We start from the raw sequence: 23416 nt of genomic DNA, 5'->3' as shown, positions 1-23416 counted from the left end.
AGCTTTCTATGTGGGACAGTATCAAAAGCCTTACTAAAGTCTAGATAAGAGATGTCTACTGCACCTCTGCCATCTATTATTTTAGTCACCCAATCAAAAAAATCTATAAGCTTAGTTTGACATGATCTCCCTTAAGTAAACCCATGCTGTTTTTCATATTTCAATCCATGGGATTTTAGATGTTCCACAATCCTCTCCTTAAGTATGGTTTCCATTAATTTCCCCACTATTGATGTCAGGCTTACTGGCCTATAGTTGCCCGATTCCTACCTACTACCTTTCTTGTGAATGGGCACAACATTTGCTAATTTCCAATCTTCTGGGACGACTAGTGTTGCCAGTGATTGGTTAAATAAATCTGTTAATGGTTTTGATAGTTCACCGCTGAGCTCTTTTAATAGCTTTGGGTGTATCCCATCAGGCCCCTGTGACTTATGTGTATTAATTTTAGACAGCTGACTTAGAACCTCTTCCTCTGTAAAGACACATGCATCAAAATATTCATTAGTCTTCTCTCCTAACTGAGGTCCTTTTCCTTCATTTTCCTTTGTAAAAACTGAACAGAAGTATTCATTGAGGCAGTCAGCTAGGTCTTTATCTTCTTCCATATACCATACACTTGGATCTGCAATTGGGTGCATCCCACTCTGAGAAGATTTCTCTACTTGTGCTTCCAAAGTTGTCCAGTGCTCTACTGTTGGGGATGCTATGGCTAAGCACGCATAATCTGGTTATTGATTGGAGTTCTGGTCAAGTTCTTCACTGGGAACTACATTATCCCGTCAAGTGTCTAAAGTCAATTCAGTCTGTTCAACTTCCATCTGTATCTCTACACCTGCAAGAAGTACCAGTAGCCTACTCCCATTGTGTTGATGTTTCTGATAAGTCCTTGTAAGAGGAACAAAAAACATTAAAGCGGACTTCACAGGCATGCTTAGAACTGACTAGAGCCACAGTCAACACTTTGGCAAGATCGATGGTATGTTGTGGCTTCTTCTCCAGGACAATGAGATCCAGAGATCTAGAGAGAGCTTTAAAGGGGTTCTGCAGTTTTTTTAAACTGATGATCTATCCTCTGGATAGATCATCAGCATCTGATCGGTGGGGGTCCGACACCCGGGACTCCCGCCAATCAGCTGTTTGAGAAGGCAGCAGCGCTGCGGTTTTCTCGCTGTTTACTGCAAGCCCAGTGACGTCATGACTAGCGGCTAAGCTCCATTCAAGTGTACAGAGCTTAGCCCCGCCCAGGCCATTGATACGAGTCGTGACTGCGCCTGCGGTAAACAGCGAAAAGGCCGCGGCGCTACTGCCAGTGCCGCTGCCTTCTCAAACAGCTGATTGGCAGCTGGATAGATCATCAGTTTAAAAAAACTGCAGAACCCCTTTAAAGCTCTCTCTAGATCTCTGGATCTCATTGTCCTGGAGAAGAAGCCACAACATACCATCGATCAAAAGTGTTGATTGTGGCTCCGGTCAGTTCGAAGCATGCCTGTGAAGTCAAGAACATTATTGATGTGAAGAGAGAAGAGTCTTGGGTATCCAAAGATAACACTGATTCTTGTCTTCTTGTAAAGAAATGTCTGCTTAGAGCCACCCTGAAGAAGAGGGAACATAAGGAGGTCAGCTGTCTATGTCTGCTGCTGGCCTGCTCTTCCCTGTGGGCATTATACCTACGCTATTCATCATGCTGCTGCCTCCATGTTTCTGCCTTGTGCTCCAGCCTCTGGCTCCTTAGGGTGTGTGCTTCTAAATCCTTCCCCAGCCAATGGCTGAGGGTTCCCTCTCTAGGCAGAGGGTGGCTGCGCTTTAGATTCCCTGTTGAGCAGCAAAGGTGTTCTGATAGTCTTATGCTGTTGCGATTTACCTGAGTTCATCTTGCGTTTGTTCCTTTCAGTGCTTCAGCTTGCACCTGCCCAGCCTTTTTTCAAGCACTTCCAGTTTCAGTTCTGCCTTTGTTTTAGTTAACCCTGTCCGTCTGCTTCATTTGTGTTCCTGCCAAGTATCCAGCCACCCTGCCTCGTCTGTATGTTCACTATCACCCATGTCTGTCCGTTTATACTTTGTCTCCCACCATCTATGCTTCAAGTGTGCTGTCTGGACTTCAGAAACCTGCATTCAAATTGTGTTTCTGCATTCTGAGGTTCTGGTTCTTGCATCAGAGTTTCTGACCCCTGTGTGTCAGCTGCCAACTACACTGGGACTATTCCAGGAGGTAGCAGTCCGGATGTTTCCTTGCAGTGATGGCCAGATCCTTGTACAGTGATTAAAGGGTGAATACCAGGGTAGTGCCGCAATAACACCATTAGGGTTTAGCCAACATCAAACTGGTTAATTGGCAAAATGAGTCCACACTCGCCGATCCATAACATAGGATAGCTGGCTGGTAGTATATGAAGGCCAATTCTTCAGGAAAGTTTGTGTCATTCTGCCATAAATTTGAGACTGGGGCAAAGATTCACCTTCAAGCAGAAAAATGAAACTAAACATACTGCGAAAGATAAACTGGAGTGTTTTAAAGAAAATGTCAGACAATGACAGAGTTTAAATCAAGTTTTATATGTTGAACACATTTTTAAGGAATTTTTGGTGATGTTAGTTTTAATTTTCTATGTCAATATCAATATTAATTAAAAATAAAATGAAGTGTCTGTTCATTGTGTCTATGGCTCATGGTGGCTTCTGTAAAGCATACCTTTAAATGCTGTTAAGAACAGCTCAGGCAAGGCAGCCCCCCCCCCATCATGTTCAGAGCAATCAGAAAGTAAAAACAAGTCAGAATAAAAAAATGTTTGTCACTTTTTAAGGTTTAACTGGCAGAACATTTTTGGGTGACAAGTTCCCAAGAATGTTTTTTTTTTTTTTTTCCCTCAGCTAACCAAGCTCAGCTTGTGTTCCTGACTCGTATCTGTATTCCTGAACTCCGTTACCTGTTATATCCCTATCTGCTTGTCTTGACTCTCCTGTTGCCGACCTGGATTGCCTGACCTGTACCGCCTGCCCTGACCTTTTGCCTGTCTGATTACACCTCTGCCTCATACTTCGGTCCTGCACCTCTGGTATCTTTCTCAGGTACCTCCTCGTCCGCCTGGACCAGCTGCCTCATGTGCCTATCCTCCTCAAGAGGTAGAGACCTGGTGTTCCCCCAGGGAAAGTCTATCCCCACCATCAGGGGTACTGTGAAGATCCAGGGGTTCACTTAGACCAGTGATGGTGAACCTTTTAGAGACCGAGTGCCCAAACTGCAACCAAATACCCACTTATTTATCGCAAAGTGCCAACACGGCAATTTAACCTGAATACCAATATAGTATATCTTCCATGTACTTTATCATTTAGCTATAATGGCTTAATAGCCTACATTCAGTGCGCTGCCTGTGCTGTTCATAGTACGTCCTGTGCTGATGAATGGCAGGAAAAGTCTAAAGCATATTGGTACGCCATAGACTTTTTCCAAGGCGCGGGTGCCCACAGAGAGGGCTCTGAGTGCCGCCTCTGGCACCCGTGCCATAGGTTCGCCATCACTGACTTAGACCACACCCTTAGAGGAGGTAGGACATGTGGCACAGTGGGTTCACACCAGCTGGTTCGTGATAATTTCTTTAATCTTAATTATTGTCTACTTCACAGTAAAAATATTTTACACTTTCAAAGTAGTGGGCAAAATTTTTTATTTCAGGTTGTAATGAAGCAAAAGAAGAAAAAAAGGGTGGGGGTTTAAATCTTTTGAAAGGCACGGTAAAGTTTTCTTTTAGTAGAAATGAATTTCAAATTGATGCAAAAATGTTCTTTTTTTTTTTTTTTTTTTTTATAAATGTCCTCTGGAAGCTTCTTTTTCTGCAGATTCTCTTTGGTTAAACATTCAGACAGAATGATGTAGGAACCTTCACAAGTACTGTAAGCATTCATCACAGGGTAAAAAAAAAACCCTCATTAAAATAGCAGTTAAGCTCTGTTCACATCATTTTTGGGCCATACGCCTGACATATACTGTAACATTCCTTAAGAATTCTATAGAGAAAATATATGTTAAAATAATATTTTTGTCATACTTGACAGGTACCGCTGTATACTATTTCTTCTTTATGGTACTGAATAGCGTAGTGTAAGGGTGGGTTCACATCATGTTTTATGCCCCTGTTTGACGTATACGTTACATAAAAAAAAAAAAAACGTATACATTTTTATTTATTTTTTACAATAGAACTCTATGGTGAAAGAATGCCACTGTATGGCATCAGTCTGAGGCATCCGTTTAACGTATACGTTTTTGGGATACGTTAAAAGAATGGAAAAAACGTGATGTATGGAATATAGAAGCATGGTATATTGTAGGTAGAGCCTTAAATAGAAGAAATGAAACTGTCAAATTAATCCCAAATATTAAAGGGATTTATTCTACTTTGAACAAGCAGCCCACTATGGCTCACTGAGACCAAAGGCCAATATCTGCATGGAGTGTGTATGATCTCACTGTGGAATGGATCCCATAGATAGGAGAAGAATAAAGCTTTCCCTTGGGAAGCTTTAGATTTTCTCTAGTGCCTATTTCAATTGTATGAAAAAAAGTGAAAGATAAAACAATATGTTATAACTTATAGCAAATTAAGAACTTGCAAGTGAGAGAGAATTGGAAAAGAATGTGAAAGGGGTTTATATATGAGATGAAAGCAATAGTTTATATTGTAAAAGAAAAAAAAAACATTCAACATAGTCTCTATGGCAGTGCATTGAGGCCACCTGTCTGTAAGACCAACCGGTGCAATTAGCCACACCCACTTGCAGCAGCCAATGGCGGCATGATTTTGTGGCAAACTGTTCGGTCATTGGCTTATGTGGATATAGCTGGGGCAGGGGCGGACATACCGCATGTGCAGCCGGTTCAGTTGCACAGGGGCCCAGAGCAGGAGGGGGCCCCTTCTTACCGGCTGCAGGGGGAGATAAGAAACTCCCAGGGCCGTCATTAAAGCGGGGCAAAGGCAGCTGCCCCAGGCCCAGTTGTTCCTGGGGGGCCCAAGCAGGGGCGTACAGGCCTAGCGGGTGAGGGGGCCCGCTGCACTCATGTAATGAGGGCCCAGCATGAAGTACAGTGAGAATGCCGGGCCCAGTCAGAGCGCTCTTCAAACAGGTGGCACAGAGGCAAGGAGGAGGGGGGGGGGGAGCACTCACCCGGCCCGGCAGTTCTCGTCACTGTCGGGCTGTTAGTTTCTATAGTGAAGCAGGGAGACCTCTCTGCTCCCAGCTTCACTGATATTCAGAGCTCAGGCGCTCCCCCTGCTGGCCGCACATTGCGCTGCTGGCTGTGGGAGGAGCGCTGAATGCCCGGGAATCTGCCTCCAGCACAGCCAGCAGCACGATGTGAGTGTGGGAGCACGTCATCAGGGAAGAAGGTAAGTATTACGTTTCGTTTTTTTTTCCCCATAAAGCTGCAAACAGAAGGCAACCACTAAAGTGAGGGGGCACAAAAGAGCCACTGTGAGGGGCACATATCTGGGTAAAACAACTACTGTGAGGGAGCACAGATATATAGGCATAACTACTATGAGGGGCACATATCTGGCATAACTGTTATAAGGCAGCTCATATCTGGCATAACTACTGTGAGGAGCACATATTTGGCAAAACTGTTATAAGGCAGCTCATATCTGGCGTAGCTATGGGCATTGGGCACATATTTGGCATAACCACTGTGAGGGGCACATCTGGCATAACTGCTGTAAGGGGGCTCATATCTGGCATAACTAGGGGCACATATCTGGCATAACTGCTGTGAGGGAGGCACTTATCTGGCCATAATGACTGAGGGGGCACATATCTGGGCATAACTACTGAGGAGGCACATATCTGGGCATAACGACTGAGGAGGCACATATCTGGCTATAAATACTGTGAGGGGCACATATCTGGCATAACTGATGTGAGAGAGTCACATATCTAGCATAACCACTGTAAGGGAGGCACATATCTGGGCATAACAACTGTGAGAGGGGCCCATATCTGGGCATAACGACTGTGAGGGAGGCACATATCTGGGCATAATGACTGTGAGGGGGCACATACCTGGGCATAACGACTGTGAGGGAGGCACATATCTGGGCATAACGACTGTGAAGAAGGCACATATCTGGGCATAACGACTGTGAAGAAGGCACATATCTGGGCTTAACAACTGTGAAGGAGGAACATATCTGGCCATAACGACTGAGGGGGCACATATCTGGGCATAACGACTGAGGAGGCACATATCTGGCTATAACCACTGTGAGGGGCACATAACTGGCATAATGACTGTGAGGGGCACATATCTGGGCATAACTACTGTGAGGGGGCACATATGTAGGTATAACTGCTGTGAGGGGCCACAAGGAGTGTAGCCATGCATTGGGCTTAGGGCTCTTTCACACGAGCGGATCCTGTGCGGGTAATCCGCTGCGTGAAAGAGTGTCAAGCCCCGCTCCGGACAGCAGAGACATGGAGCATTACATGATTGATAATGCTCTTTGCCTCTCTGTGACCTTTTTACTACAAAATCACAGTGACACTGTATGTTTTGTATTGCTATAAGTAATGTTAGGACGGAATTGGTTATGTTGAGAATTTGGCTTGGAGAGGAGGGGGCCCAGGCACATTCTTTGCACAGGGGCCCTCTGCTGTCTGTGTCCGCCCCTGCTGCTGGGGGGTGCATGCGGTCAACCACATCCATACCATCTGGTCATACATACCCTTAGGCTCCTTGCCCATGTGCATGAACCCTTAGAAAAGTCTCCTGGTATATTGTCAATGTGCTCTAAATAAAGGCCTAAATAAGTGGCAGTTTTCACTTTCAGCTTTTCTCACTATCATCTAAATGTTAAAAATTAAACCATGGGTTTTAAAATAAATTAACCACAAATTTCCTTTGCAACTGCATATCTGTAGCTGAAGAAACAATTATGTCAATCACACAGCATCTCGTCAGACCAAAGAAGCATAAGAGGGAACTGCAGGCACTGACAGTTTTACTGTAAAAGGAAATGTCTGACAAATATTGTAGTCTATTACCATCATTGTATTATACATCCTGTATTCCCCAGTGTCGACGGATCATATTCCAAACAGATATTACATTCTACATTAAGACACAATTTCATATCCTTTGAAGAAGCAAAGGTAAATAAACCTAATATTTTTAGATAAACTACATTAGTACCACAAAAGCAAAATGTATCATAAAGCTAAAGTAAATAGACGGCTAATATGAGTTCTAAGAATTTGGAGGCGGTAGCTAAAACAGAAGGCAGTATTATAAATCAGATTATAGAGATAGAACATGTATTTCTTACCTTTCCCAAATTTTCTTGCTCTTGGATATTCTTGGAATATTGGTCCCTAAAAGTTAAAGTACACATGTTTTAGAGGTTTCATAATAAAACTAAATTGATGACGTGATAGCTAGTTTTAACGCATGCTCCAGTTCCAGCAAATAAAGCTTATTCACGGCATCCTAAAACGTTCTGCAGTTTTCTAACATAGTAATTGCACAGTCTAAGACAAATGTACCAGCACTTCCTAAGGCCTCATTCACATTTCCGTGATGACATCTGTGGCAAGATGGTCATTGGTTCATCTGTGAAGAGGTCCATGAAGGATCTGGGTTTGGTCCAGGTATCCGTTTTTTTGCGCTCTGTGTATCATCTGTATTCCATGGATGTTGATAGGCTGAAAATTAGCTTCCAGAGCATCTCCTACCAATGCTCCATGAAAACCACAGGCAGAGCACAGATACCATCCGTGTTGTGTCAGTGGTTTTCAAAGATCAGACTTCAAAGGGTGTGTTCGGTCCACTCTCTCTGCATTCCGACATTGCCAGAAGTGTCCGCATTGCCGTCTGGCCCCATTAACTATAATGGGGACCGGCAGAGATCCGGCAAATATGTAGAGAATTTTCCAGACTAAAACTGCTGCGTGCAGATGTTTTAGTCCGGCCGATTCTCGGCATGTTTGCTGGTGGGTATAAGGTATCGTCCTGCAGTGCCAGATCCAGACATCACAGGCAGGCTGCAAAAGAACAAAGGAATGAAGAAGTATCCACTTTAAAAAGAAAAACTTTTCAACGGGTGCGGGGGATTTGGATTTAGATTCTGGATGTGGCATAACATTATAAGTTATTTCTTACTCTGTGCCACTTGTTATATCTAGTAGCTGTATCAGCGCATCCAGACATTTTGTGTTTTGTCTTGTATATAATTAAAAACAAAAACAAATGAAAGTCTTAAAAAAAACTTTTAACTAACAATCCAGCAAGAAAGTGATGTGAAATGTTCAGAACTATAACATATTGTAGAAGGACAACTGTATTTCTTTATCAGTCTGTAGGAGCCACTAGGGGGCTGATCTGTATGCAGTTACTGGCAGCCTACAGGGCCTTGAAAAAGTATTCATACCCCTAGAACTTTTCCACATTTTTTCACATTACACCCACAAACTTAAAAGTATTTTATTGGGATTTTATGTGATAGGCCAACACAAAATAGCAAGTATGTGTGAAGTGAAACAAATATATAATACATGGCTTTCAAACATTTTAATAAATAAAAATCTGGAAAGTATGATGTGCATTTGTATTCAGCCCCCCTGAGTCAATACTTTTTGGGACCACCTTTCACTGCAATTACAGCTGCAACTCTTCTGTGGTATGTCTCGACCAGCTTTGCACAGCTAGAAGCTGAAATTGTTACCCATTCTTCTTTGTAAAATTGCTCAAGCTCAGTCAGATTGGATGGAAAGTGTCTGTGAACAGCAATTTTCAAGTCTTACCACAGATTCTGAATGGGATTTAGTTCTGGGTTTTGCCTGGGCCATTCTAATACATGAATATGCTTTGATCTAAACCATTCCATTGTAGCTCTGACTGCATGTTTAGGGTTGGTGTCCTGCTGGAAGGCGAACTTCGGCCCCAGTCTCAAGTCTTTTACAGCCACTACCAGGTTTTCCACCAGGATTGCCCTGTATTTCACTCCATCAAGCTCCCATCAACTCTGACCAGCTTCCCTGTCCCTGCTGAAGAAAAGCATCCCCAGCATGATGCTGTCACCACCAGGTTTCACAGTCGGGATGGTGTGTTCTGTGTGATATGCATTGTTATTTTTCTGCCACACATAGTGTTTTGCATTTAGGCCAAATAGTTCAATGCTGGTCTCATCTGACCAGAACACCTTCTTCCACGTTTGCTGTGTCCCCTACATGATTTGTGGCAAACTGAAAACAGGACTTCTTATGGCTTGCTTTCTTCCATAAAGGCCAGATTTGTGGAGTACACGACTAATAGTTGTCCTGTGGACGGATTCTCCCACTTGATTTGTGGAACTCTGCAGCTCCTCCAGAGTGACCATGTACCTCTTGGCTGCTTATTTAATTAGTGCTCTCCTTGCCTGGGCTGTCAGTTTAGGTGGACGGCCATGTCTTGGTAGGTTTGCAGTTGTGCCATACTCCTTCAATTTTTGGATGATGGATTGAACAGTGCTCGTGAGATGTTCAGAGCTTGGGATATTTTTTTTTAAATAACCTAACCCTGCTTTATACTTCTCCACAACTTTTCCCCTGACCTGTCTGGTGGGTTCCTTGGTTATCATGATGCTGTTTGATCACTAATGTTCTTTAACAAACCTCTAAAGCTTTCACAAAACAGCTGTAGTTATACTGGGAATACATTATACACAAGTGGACTCTATTTACTAATTAGGTGACTTCGGAAGGCAATTGGTCACATTGGATTTTATTTAGGGGTATCAGAGTAAAGGGCGGTGAATACAAATGCATGCCACAATTTTTTAGATTTTTATTTATAACATTTTTTGAAAACCATGTATTTTCTTTACACTTCACACATACTTGCTACTTTGTGTTGGTCTATCACATAAAATACTTTTTCAAGGCACTGTATGCAATTGTATATATAACAGCTATCTCTGTGGCAACATGGAATAGGAAAATTGGTCATCTATGTTGCCAGGTTTGTGGAAGAAATTGTAAGGGTATGAATAAGGTGGATCCAGATACACTGTGCATGGGGGGTGTCACTCAAAAAAAAAAAATTGTAAATGAAAAACTCAGATATTAGATGTTACAGTGAAAGAAAAAACTTTACATTAAAGACAAATTTTGTCTGCAGTCTTCATGTGGGCAAACGACTGTGTAGGAAGTTGTCATGGAAACCTTCTGTTATCTCGAGCAGCAGTTCACATTAGTCAAATGCTCAATCCCAATGAAATGACCATAGCTTATTACAAAGTTTCTATATAATGTTCTACTGGTACAGAGTAGACATTTACTAAACAGTTATATTATAGTACTATAGCATCAATGTAACATTAGTAATAAAACAAGACATCCATCAGTGTTAAAACTTTACTTCTCAGACCATGAGGACCTCTTTTAGCCTATTGTGCACAAACCCACAAAGATAAGGGAGAGATATAAAAACAAAAGTAAAGCAAAATTAGGAGTTACCCATAGTAATAAATCATATTTCGGATTGTCCAAACTAAGAAAAGTGCCTGACTGGTTCGAATGTACAATAAAATGGTTTGTACCATTACACTTTTGATGAACTAATGTCTAAACCAGTTGTTCCTAACCCAAAGGTTGAGAGCCACCTGTGGCTTGTGGGTCTAATCCATACAGTATTTCTTATAGAGTGGTTTCTACACACTTCTACCATGATCATGGCTACGCTCCCAGTATTGAATGTGGCTCATGAGATTAAAAAAATAATGATGGACATTCAAGGTCAGTGATGGATAAAGTATGTGAGCTTCTGAGGAGTTCACGCAGAAGAAAAGATTGGAAAATTAATTTTACATACTGTGGATTTATCTGCAGATTTGCTTTTAAATTATAATAGGCTAAAAATCTGCTTGAAAACCTCTTTGCAGTTCAGCCCATCCACTTCAATAGGGCTGAGCTGCGCCAAGGCCATGTGACCAATGAATGTGATGTCACATGGCATAGGGAAAACTGCGGGAAAGCCGCGGCAGCTGATCGGTGGGGTTCTCAGGTCTCGAACCTCCGCCGATCAAATACTGATGATCTACCCAGAGGATAGTTCATCCGTAAAAGATATCTTGAAAACCCCCTTACCTCTCCTAACATTTCATAAAGAATACAAGTGTTTACTAAAACAGAAATGGCAGGAGAGCTGAGCAGTAATTTTGAAGGGGTTGTCCCAAGAAATAAATTCATTACCTAACTACAGGATGGGAGATAAGTGCTTGTCGCTCCATTCACTCTCTGTGGGATTGCTGATGACAGCGGAGCGTCATCAATCAGATGTTTATTCCCAATGATGTGGAGAAGGTATCATTCACACAGCCATATGTACTTTGCGGTCTGCAAAACACGGAGCCGCATAAAATATGGATGACGCCCGTGTGCATTCCGTATTTTGCGGAACGGAACAGCTGGCCCCTAATAGAACAGTCCTATCCTAGTCTGTTAAGCGGACAATAATAGAACATGTTATTTTTTTTGCGTAACGGACATGCGGAAATGGAATGCACACGGAGTAAATGTTTTTTTGCAGACCCATTGAAATGAATGGTTCCGCAAAAAAACGGAACGGACACGGAAAGAAAATACGTTTGTGTGCATGAATCCTAAGGGATAACTTTAAATCTTGGGACAACCCCTTTAATGTAATATAACACTGTGGAACTATACCGCATATTTACCTGCCTGTATGTAAAAATGACTGTAATAATAGTCAGTGACATTTTTGGAAAGTTGCAATGCTAATGATAAATGTCTATTGTACTGCCCATAGTTATAAAACAGACAATATATATATATCCATAGAAAAAGTCAGGCAGCACTCCCTTGACATGCAGCTGTAGCTGTAAGGTGCTCGCGGTGGTCCCTCGATTTAGGACGAAAACAGCAAAGTCCGCAGCACTCCTTGAAGTATAAAAAATGTGTAATTTTATTCACACATGTCAAAATTTAGACAACGTTTCGGTTCTCTCACAGAACCTTTCTCAAGTCAGGTGAACATAAAGTGCAAGTATAAGTACATCATCACATTGTTACCAATTAATTCATCAACCAATGCAAAACCAGTGCACTCCCATATTTAAGGCATGTTACAATTCATTCATTATCTCAATGTGCATAGATAAAGACGGATCACAGTGCTTCCTCATCATTTCAATGTCGATCATGATTATTCATCACCATACTGAGTGAATAAAAGTGCATAAGATAAAGTGCAAAGTGCAGTGTAAATCCTACATACTAAAATACCTTGCTGTGGCTTCATGTGGTGGAACAGAAGGAGATGGCGTCTAAACTTCTATGGAGGCACGCCACTACAGGGCTCGGATTACTTCCCCAGCGTACTGGCACGCGTGCGCGCGTGATAGCTGCTGACGGAGGGATCTGACGTCATGACGCTGGGTCTCCGCCTACGGATGACGCATAGGAGTTATGTACTGCGTCGTTAGTGGGGAAGGAATTGACACATGCGCTTTGAGGAGGGAGAGACGCAGAGTAGTGGCGTGCCTCCATAGAAGTTTAGACGCCATCTCCTTCTGTTCCACCACATGAAGCCACAGCAAGGTATTTTAGTATGTAGGATTTACACTGCACTTTGCACTTTATCTTATGCACTTTTATTCACTCAGTATGGTGATGAATAATCATGATCGACATTGAAATGATGAGGAAGCACTGTGATCCGTCTTTATCTGTACACATTGAGATAATGAATGAATTGTAACATGCCTTAAATATGGGAGTGCACTGGTTTTGCATTGGTTGATGAATTAATTGGTAACAATGTGATGATGTACTTATACTTGCACTTTATGTTCACCTGACTTGAGAAAGGTTCTGTGAGAGAACCGAAACGTTGTCTTATTTTGACATGTGTGAATAAAATTACACATTTTTTATACTTCAAGGAGTGCTGCGGACTTTCTTTGCTATATATATATATATCAATGTGGATCTGCTACAAACACTTCTGTAAGGCTACATTCACATGACAGTGAAAAAAAAGGCTGTTAAAAATGGCACAAAAGTACATTTTTTCCACTGATGCCTTTCTGAAAAACAGCTGTTAAAGGGAGTCTGTCACCTCATTTTCACCAATATACCGAACAGCATTGCCCCACAGAAGATTGCAAACCCTGCCAGCTGGGCACTTGGGAGCGGTTACAGCACTTTTTCTGGCCATGGAATAACGACACAAAGTGCATACAGGTAGGTTTGGATGTGTTTGCAATCTTCTGTGGTGCAATGTTGTTAGATAAATTGGTGAAAATCCCTTTAAAAATTGTTACTTTCAATTGTATGGAGGCTATTGGTCCATGAAAACGGTCAAAATAGGACATGTGCTATTTTTTTCCCGGTTTTTATTCACAGGCCATCCAAAAAACGGCAGTCTGAATAACCTCATAGACTACCATTCGTCTTGAACGGCATCTGTCAGCAGATCTGTACCTATGAAACTGGCTGACCCGTTACATGTGCGCTTGGCAGCTGAAGGCATCTGTGTTTGTCCCATGTTCATATGTGTCTGCATTGCTGAGGAAAATATTTTTTTAATACATGCAAATAAGCCTCTAGCAGCAATGGGGCCATTGTCATTACACCTAGAGGCTCTGCTCTCTCTGCAACTGCTGCACCATCTCCACTTCATCATGTCTGGCCCTGTCAATCAAAGTGCAGAGGGTGCGGTTGTTGCAGAGAGAGCAGAGCTTCTAGGACAATGCTCTGTTCCTTCTAGAGACTCATTTGCAGATATTAAAACCTAATTTTTCTCAGCAATGCGGGCACATATGAATAGACCAACACAGATGCCTTCAGCTGCCAAGTGCACATGCAACAGGTCAGCCACTTTCATAGGTAGAAGTCTGCTGACAGATGCCCTCTAAAATGGTCGTGTGATGGTCATTAAAAAACGGCCACCATATGGTCCTCTTTCACTGTCCACCTCAGTATATATTATGCTCCCTCCACAGTGGCCTCAGTATATATCAATGCCCCCTACAGTGCCCCCAGTATAAATACTACTCCTCTGTAGTGGGCCCAGTATACATATTGGTCCCCCTTTGTGCCCTAGGTATATTGTCCATCTTTATGCCTATATATATATACTGACAAAAAATAATAAAAAATAAGTAGTAACCACACCACAGGCCCTTTGAAACACTCGCTCCGCACTAGAAGAAGTGATCATGTGACTTTATAACGCTGAGTTAGTTAGATACTGCTGTCTCCAGTGCGCAGCAAATGTTCCTGCAGTGAGGTTTTTTATTTTTTATTAGATTATTTTTTAACGGTCGTTAGACAGGTGCACTTCAGTCTTAACGACCATTAAAAAGTGGGCGCATTGGTTTCAACACTGTACCCCTTACAACTGACACTTACATTTTCTCCACAGCTTCCATTCCTTGGTATACTGACCCACTGCTACTTTTGGCACTAACTGGTTAATGATCTCTTTTTTGACAGTGGGGTATGTCCAGCATCATTAATCTTCTTCCCCTGTCTCAGAGCCTGTTGGTGATCGCTGTGACCCCCTATTGTTACACCACTGCTTAGAACGGTTATTATGTGTGGTGTCTGTGTAAGGACAAGCCCCACTGATGGGAAGGACTAACTGTCACCTTATCTATACATATCCAGGAGGAATAACGGAGGAACAGGACTACAAAATGGTGCTCTAAAATAATTTCATGAGGAATGCAAGTATTTACTAAAGCAGATATGTCAGGAGCATAAAGGGTCCTCATAAAGAAGTACCTGGGACAAGAATATAAAAAAAACATATTTCCTATACATGAAAAGTAGTGTAATCCTATAGATTTGATATTTAATTCAATAATAAGAAGCATCATGATGTTTATCCTTAGGCCTCCTGCACACAACCGTTTTTCCCCCCCGTTTACTGGCCGTTTTTTGCGTTCCGTATACGGAACCATTCATTTCAATGGTTCCGCAAAAAAAAAAATACAGAATGTACTCCGTATGCATTCCGTTTCCGTATTTCCGTTCCATTGAAAGATAGAACATGTCCCATTATTGCCCGCAAATCACGTTCCGTGGCTCCATTCAAGTCAATGGGTCCCCCCAAAAAAACAGAACACATACGGAAATGCATCTGTATGTCTTCCGTATCCATTCCGTTTTTTGTGGAACCATCTATTTAAAAATGTTATGCCCAGCCCAATTTTTTATTGTAATTACTGTATACTGTATATGCCATACAGAAAAACGGAAACACAATGGAAACAAAAAACGGAACAACGGATCTGTGAAAAACGGACCGCAAAACACTGAAAAAGCCATACAGTCGTGTGCAGGAGGCCTTAGTAGACAGTGGCTATATTTTGCATTGTTACTGAGAAAGCAATATTTCCCATTACTGCGTGAAGATGGGTAGGTGCTTATAAATCTCCATTTTAGCTTTACGATCATTATCTTCTCATAGGCGGTTCTGTTAAATCAGTGACGTGCTCTTTCTACTAAGCAGATCATGCAGATTATAAATGAATAAATGAACGGATAATGGCTTTATCCGTCTGTATCATCATTGTTAGTAATGAATGCGGTAGTAATCAGGGCTGCAAAGCTCTTTTACCATACATGGTGGTCAAATCCACATCATGGGCATTTCTAATGTCATGTAATTTCCTCTGCAGCTGAAAATAGCAGATCTCCGCTCATGCAAACTAACACAGCGTGCTGGCAAGGTACACCAAAGCTAATTACCTGCCAGAGAAGAAATGTAACGTCACGGGAAATCTACAGTCTATGTAAGCTTTTAACACAATTTCTGCTTTTTTGAATTCCATGCCTCAAGGGGCAATGTGATTTCCAGTACTAATAACATCTGCAATAAGATGGAGATCACAAATTATTAAAAAAAAATTACACATACGGCTTCTCATCCAATAATCGTGACCTGAAACGTTTCACTGCTTAACATTATAGTCTGCTTACTGTCACTTCCCCTCTTAAGGCCTCATGCACACGACCGTATGTATTTTGCGGTCCGCAAAAAAGACGGATGACGTCCGTGTGCATTCCGTATTTTGCGGAACGGAACAGCTGGCCCCTGAAAGAACAGTCCTATCCTTGTCCGTAATGCGGACAATAATAGGACATGTTCTTTTTTTGGGGCGGAACGGAAATACGGAAGCGGAATGCACATGGAGTAACTTCCGTTTTTTTTGCGGACCCATTGAAATGAATGGTTCTGCATACGGTCCCCCCAAAAAACAGAATGGACACGGAAAGAAAATACGTTTGTGTGCATGAGCCCTAAGGCTGGGACTATGTTGGTGACTTTGGCCTCAACACAGGTCACAAGGCCTAAGATTGCAGCATCATGATTAGGGACTCTTACAGGTTGCAACATGTGCAGCTCCAGCTTTAGACATAGATGAGAAAGCTTGTTTTTTCAGATACGTTTTTCCACTTCCATATAGACAATGGGCCAGATTTATCATGACTCTGACAGCTCACTCCACTTTAACATATGGCTAAAGTCAGTTTTAGCCAAGTCAGATTTATGATCGGCCCTTTAAGACTGTAATAAATGTGGTTTGACGGTAGCAGTTTATCCGTCAGTAAGCAGCTTTACGAAAAAGTCGCACGTTTTTATGAAAAAGTCGCACGTTTTTATGAAAAAGTCGCATGTTCTATTAAACAGTCTTATAAGATAAGCATGGTCCTCACTGGAGTGAAATTGTGACTTTTTTAAATAGTCCCAATAGTAAATCTGTCTAGAGATTAATTTACATAAGAAAACACGCCCACTTTCAGAAAACTGGCGAGCATAGTGCAGAGCAGAAAAAAGTCGCAAATTTTTGCGCAGTTTAAGCGATTGCGCAAAAATGTGCGACTTTTTCACTCCATTATTCTGACTTGAGCTAATGATAAATCAGGCCCAATGAGTTTAAATTTTTGAAGGACAGAGCAAGAGGTTCATAATTTCTAATATGTGCTGCCTCAATATAGATAAGGGAATAGGTTGCAGGATGGTAACTAAGAAATGACTTATTACAAGGTACAATTTAGATTAAGCAATTGTGGAGGGAACCAGAGATAAGGCGGCACTGCCGAACGTCACTGACATATACACCAGGTCCTCAACTACCTGTCTTTTAAAAACACATCCGGTGGTGCACAGCCTCAAAAACAGGTATAGCAACCAAGAGTAGAACAATAGAAAAGGCGGCACTCACCAGTGTAGATAAAAGCGATGCTTTATTCGTTCATGTGTAAAATCTTCGGGCTAGAGCATACAGTGCAGGTATACACAAACGGAGACAGACATTTTGCGCTAACTTGCACTTCATCAGGCCAGTGACCTCATTGCGCTATCACGCGCAGTTTATACACGTCAAAGCACCCGGTGACCTAGGCAACCCAGATGCTAATCTCTCTTGTAACCATAAGTATGCGCTATCACAGCTGAGTAAAATCGCATCTATGCGGTCAATAGGTAGCGAATTGAACATGTCAAATGAAAAACACTTAGGTCATTTCTATCATTTAGTCCCAAGGGACCTAAGGCATCGGCTCTCATTATCCATCTTGATTGCCTTTGCAGGAGTGCCCGATGCCTGTCCCCACCTCAGGGCATAAACGGCACCTGCTCTATCCCAGCAAAGGAAATCCATTGCGGATTTCCACCATGCGCATTGCGCACATGTTCAATAAGCCTGGTGCATCCTTTTCCGGTCTTCAGAGAATTCAAGTGCTCGCTGAACCTTTCAAATAGGGGACGAATGGTTTTCCCTATATAAAAGGCACCACAATGGCATGTGACCAAGTAGACAACATAGTTACTTCTGCAGGTAATACATTGTGTCACCAAGCGTGTCACCCCACCAAATGACAGGGATTTATTTAGATTATTATAGCTGCAGAAGGAGCGATTGCCACATTTATAATTGCCCACGGGTCTGCTCGATGACAGCCAATTGCTTGCCCTTTTGTTCCTAAATCTACTCCTCACTATTTTGTCTTTAATGGTATGGCTATAAGTGGTCTATTGTTCACAATCCTTTCTAGCCCTTCCTCACTTTTCAAAATATCCCAATTGTTGCAAATCGTGCGTTTGATAAGTTCAGCAGCTGGGCTGTATTTGAATGTGAATACAAATCTTTCCATTTTATCATGGGCCTTTCTTCTATTTCTATATAACAACTCCTGCTGAGGGAAGGATCCTGCTGAGGGAAGGATCCTGCTTCTACGTCCTTTTCTCTATATCCCCTGTTGAGTAATCTACCTTTTAATTCTTCTGATTGTCCATTGTACCCCTCCTCAGTATTATTTATACACTTTAACCGTATAAATTGGCCATAGGGTACTGACCTCTTAACGTTATCTGGGTGGAAGCTTTTGTGGTCCAGTAGGGAGTTTGTGGCTGTAGGCTTGCGGTGGCCACTAGTCCGCATGCCATTTTCTCCAGATTAAAGGGGTTATCCGAGACTAAAAAATGTCCCCATATGCCCGGCCCCCTCACACAATCTACTTACCTGACTCCCCGCTGTCTGCACCGCTCCTGGTCCCTGCAACGCCGCTGCTTCTTCCCGTGGGTGGATGAAAACATCTGGTGTCGGGGGGTAGCAGCCAATGGCAGGTGGTGACGGAGACAAGCCTCCCTAGCATCACCTGCAATAGTAAGGAGGCTCGTCCTCGTCACCGCCTGCCATTTGCCTCTTCCCCCACAACACAGGAAGTTTTCATTTGCGCACGGGGAGAAGCAGCAGTGGTGCGGGGACCAGAAGCGGTGCAGGGAGCGGGGAGCCAGGTAAGTAGATTTAGTGTGAGGGGCCCAGGCATATGGGGGAAATTTTTTTGTCTCGGATAACCCCTTTTACTGCCCATAAGAAACTTATACAATACACATGCTATAGTAGAAATAGTAAATGAAGTGGTCAAGTGATTTCATGCAGATGGTTATGAGCACTCAATGCTCTCTTGATTGGCTAACCGCTATTCCTCACCCACCACCACTTACTTCAATTATGTGAATATTGATACATGGGAGACACCATAACGGTGGATCAGGGGTCTTGAGACAAGTCATTGACTAGAACAGAATGTAATCTAGAAATACCTACAATGGTGTATGCTGATAAGTATTGACCATTTATTAACTTTGGATCATGTGATATGATCTGAATAAATAAATTCTCACTTATTTTGCATTACAAGAATTGTGCCGGGACTCTTTCTACACTGCTAGGTAGGTAGCCCAGCAGCAAGTCTTAAATTCTAAAAGGAATACGAAACATGAAATGGTGCTCATTGCCATCCATGGGTCATCCTTGTAATGTGGGTGGTATGTGGGAGGTCTTCCAGGAATAGATATGTTCTTTGTAGTCTTTCTCTACTGTAATAGATAAAACTCTAAATGGGGGACCCATTCTATTAACTCAGAATGCCCAAACAAGGGAATTTAATATGTATTTTCTAAACCTGACAGCTCCTTTAAATTGCACCTGACTCATGCACTTGGACATGTATACTTTAGTAAATACCTGTGGTCTTTTATAATAATGATTCTAGGGCATTTTTTTTTTTTTAGAACTCTGAATTGTCAAGTTGAGGCTGAGCTAATTGTGACTGGTTTATTGCCATATCTATCAAGGGGTTATCCCACAAAAAGTATTACTATGCAATTATTTCAGAAGACTTAAAGGTAGGCAGACAATGTCATAGAGCAGCAGGAAATGCTAGCAGAATGCTTGGGTGTATAGGGAGAGGCATTACCAGTAGAAAGAGGGAGGTGCTCATGCCGCTCTACAGAGCACTAGTGAGACCTCATTTGGAGTATTGTGCGCAGTACTGGAGACCATATCTCCAGAAGGATACTGATACTTTGGAGAGAGTTCAGAGAAGAGCTACTAAACTAGTACATGGATTGCAGGATAAAACTTACCAGGAAAGATTAAAGGACCTTAACATGTATAGCTTGGAAGAAAGAAGAGACAGAGGGGATATTATAGAAACTTTTAAATACATAAAGGGAATCAACAAGGTAAAAGAGGAGAGAATATTTAAAAGAAGAAAAACTGCTACAAGAGGACATAGTTTTAAATTAGAGGGGCGAAGGTTTAAAAGTAATATCAGGAAGTATTACTTTACTGAGAGAGTAGTGGATGCATGGAATAGCCTTCCTGCAGAAGTGGTAGCTGCAAATACAGTGGAGGAGTTTAAGCATGCATGGGATAGGCATAAGGCCATCCTTCATATAAGATGGGGCCAGGGGCTATCCATAGTATTCAGTATATTGGGCAGACTAGATGGGCCAAATGGTTATCTGCCAACACATTCTATGTTTCTATGTTTCAATAAATAGGGCATTTTAAATGAAGTAACATGGCAACATACCTGCAATAAAAATATTGTACGGTTTTTTATTTAAATTTTTCTACCTGGTAGCGCCTCCTGCTGTCTATGGTTCTGGTCCACCTTCCCCTGCATTCAGCGGTGGACTAACATGGTCATTAGCTTCCTGCTCCCCTCACTAATCTCTTATATGATCGCATAGAGAAGCAGGTGAAGTGAAATATATAACTATATCGCCCTAGACAGCGGAATTGTGGGGGCATTACATACCATATGCATCTCTGGGGCTATATGTAAGGAACTATTTTCTACGCCGGGGAGAGCTAACTGCAATGGGAGATGAGCTGATGCCCACCCACAGAAAGACAAGCAAGTCCTCCAGATAAGTAAAAAAAACTGTGGGGAGGACACAGCGAGCGCACTCCGTTACTACAGATGTGCTCGTGTCACCAGAGTGCAGCGTGTCTCAGGGGCCGTGGCCAGGCAATGCGTCTCACACAGCACGGCTGCGCCACAGCCATAGAGCACATCGCTGGAGCCCGGACAGGTAAGTTGGTGACAAATATTAAGCATTACAAAACATTACTTTAAGTCCTCTGCTTGGACAAAAAAAAAGTACAAAAGTTTTTTTCTTAAAACAGTACACCATAACAAAATGCATTTTTGACAATGTTGTAATCATAATGATCCACATTAATATTCATGACATATGGTGTAAAAAAAACCTGCCAAATTTGCTGTCTTTTCCCATTCGTCCCACTCCAGCCATAAATTTAAAAAAATTAGTCAAATAATCATATGTGCTCCAAAATCGGGTCCAAAAACCCCACAACGTATCCCACAAGAAACAGACTCTCACACTGCTACTTATATGGGAAATAGTTATGTTCTTTTTTACATAAAAACATTTTTTTTAATTGTGCTAAATTGCTTAAACCTGAAAAAATATACATATAAGGCCAGATATCAAGGGGTTATGGAAATTGGTGGACTTTGAACTTACTGTAGGACTACTATACCTTGTGGTAAAAGATTATAATTCAATTTTTACATTGCTATCCTGTGTCACTTGCCTGATGACAATTGTTTCAGCCGTGAGCGGTCCGTGGTATCCCGGCCTGGCATCCAGCTGAGAGCAGGAGTGCACGGCTTCAATGGTTGCCATGCCGCCGCTGCACTACAGTAATACACTTGTATAGATCATACCAGTGTATTACTGTAGTGCAGCAGCGCCGTGAAGCGCACGGCATCATAGCAACCAATGACGCCGTGCACTCCTGCTGTCAGTAGGATGCCAGGCCGGAATACCACGGACCGCTCACAGCCGTGTTTCACGGCCGTGTTCTTGAGGCCTTACTTGGAAGCTCTCCCAACAGCAACAGAAAAGTCAAGCTTATTTCAGTTTGAACAGTTTTTATTTCTTTTCTCACCCATGAAAGAGGCTAAAATTGGAGCAGTACCCAAGTGGGAAATTTGCTCACAGGTTTGATCAAGGGCATCAAGGTTCCTCAGAGGCAACCCAAGCAGCTATGTGGCCCATGGTGAGGGGCAAGTATCTAAGGCTAATTTCTCCCTTCTATAAGGGAACTATAAGCTTAGTATCCAAGGAAGAAGCCCTTCTCCTCTAAAAGAGATGGAAAGGAGCAGGCAGGAGAAAAGAACATCAGGTCCTTGATACAGTTGGTGTTAGAACCACCTTCAAGAGAGACCACATTTTGATGTTAGCCATGGGCCGCTCTCTACTCTGTACTCTGCTCAATACTACACAATGTTCACTACAATGTAAATGAAGCACCTCTGGGATCCACACCTACTTTTAGAACTGAGCCCGCAAAGTGAAGGATGTGAACTGCAAATGTGCAGCTGCCCTCCATTCATTCTTAAGGGAGCACCAAAAATAGCCGAGCGCTGGCTGTGCTTGCGCAATGTGCTTCCAATTCATTTCAATGGAACTGCCGAAAATTTTCGGCACTCCTAAATGAATTAATGGAGGGCAGCACGCCCTCCTTCACTTTGCACGTTCCATTCTAAAGATAGGTGCGGGTTCAAGAATTAGAACCCACACCTACAGTACACAGCTAACCAGGCGCTTGATACTGTGGTGGCAACAGGATCAGTAAAGGGGGCTATCTCAAAGGTCTATCTTTCATTACATGGGGAATTCTTGAAGAAGTTCCCGATTCAGATTAAAACGAAATGGGAAAAAGATGTGGGAACAATCACTGATACCCAATGGGAAGAAACGCTAGGATATTTCTCTTTAAAACCGGGTATAGAAGTGACTCCTGCTGTCTGAAATGTGGGGAGTCAGGGGCTCACTTATTTCACATGTTGTGGAGCTGTGGTACCCGGAAAGTATACTGACATGACATTATACAACTAAGGCTACTTTCACACTTGCGTTTGATCGGATCCGTTCTGAACGGATCCGATCATATTAATGCAGACGGAGGCTCCGTTCAGTACGGATCCGTCTGCATTAATAACTTAGAAAAATTTCTAAGTGTGAAAGTAGCCTGAGCGGATCCGTTCAGACTTTCAATGTAAAGTCAATGGGGGACGGATCCGCTTGAAGATTGAGCCATATGGTGTCTTTAAGATTGAGCCAATGGGGATCCGCTTGAAGATTGAGCCAATGGGGGACGGATCCGCTTGTCATATTGAGCCACATTGTAAGTCTGGACGGATCCGCACGCCTCCGCACGGCCAGGCGGACAGCTGAACGCTGCAAGCAGCGCGGAGGCTGAACGTGGCCAGACTGATGCAGTCTGAGCGGATCCGCATCCATTCAGACTGCATCAGGGCTGGACGGCTGCGTTCTGCTCCGCTCGTGAGCTCCTTCAAACGGAGCTCACGAGCGGACAGCAGAACGCTAGTGTGAAAGTAGCCTAATAAATAAAATATACAGCGCAAACTTCTCCCCTGACCCCAAAATGTGTCTACTTGGTATTTTTGAAGCGGACAACTTACTGCCGCCTGCTATTACAGGTATTAATGAGAGTCCGTTTCTTGTGGGATACGTTGTGGGGTTTTTGGACCCATTTTGGAGCACATATGATTATTTGATAAATTT

General features: G+C 42.6%; 1 protein-coding gene across 1 annotated transcript in view; it reads right to left on the bottom strand.

The window, feature by feature from the left end:
* IFT81 (intraflagellar transport 81) overlaps nucleotides 1–23416 on the bottom strand; it is a 156367-nt gene that overhangs the window by 10008 nt on the left and 122943 nt on the right. The window contains 1 exon segment of the mRNA XM_044275756.1: nucleotides 7320–7365. Coding sequence (XP_044131691.1) covers nucleotides 7320–7365 — 46 coding nt within the window.

This window comes from Bufo gargarizans, chromosome 1, assembly GCF_014858855.1.
Source record: "Bufo gargarizans isolate SCDJY-AF-19 chromosome 1, ASM1485885v1, whole genome shotgun sequence".
In the NCBI taxonomy this organism is placed as follows: domain Eukaryota; kingdom Metazoa; phylum Chordata; class Amphibia; order Anura; family Bufonidae; genus Bufo; species Bufo gargarizans.
Note: the sequence above shows the minus strand (reverse complement) of the source record. Positions and strands in the feature narration are given on the sequence as shown.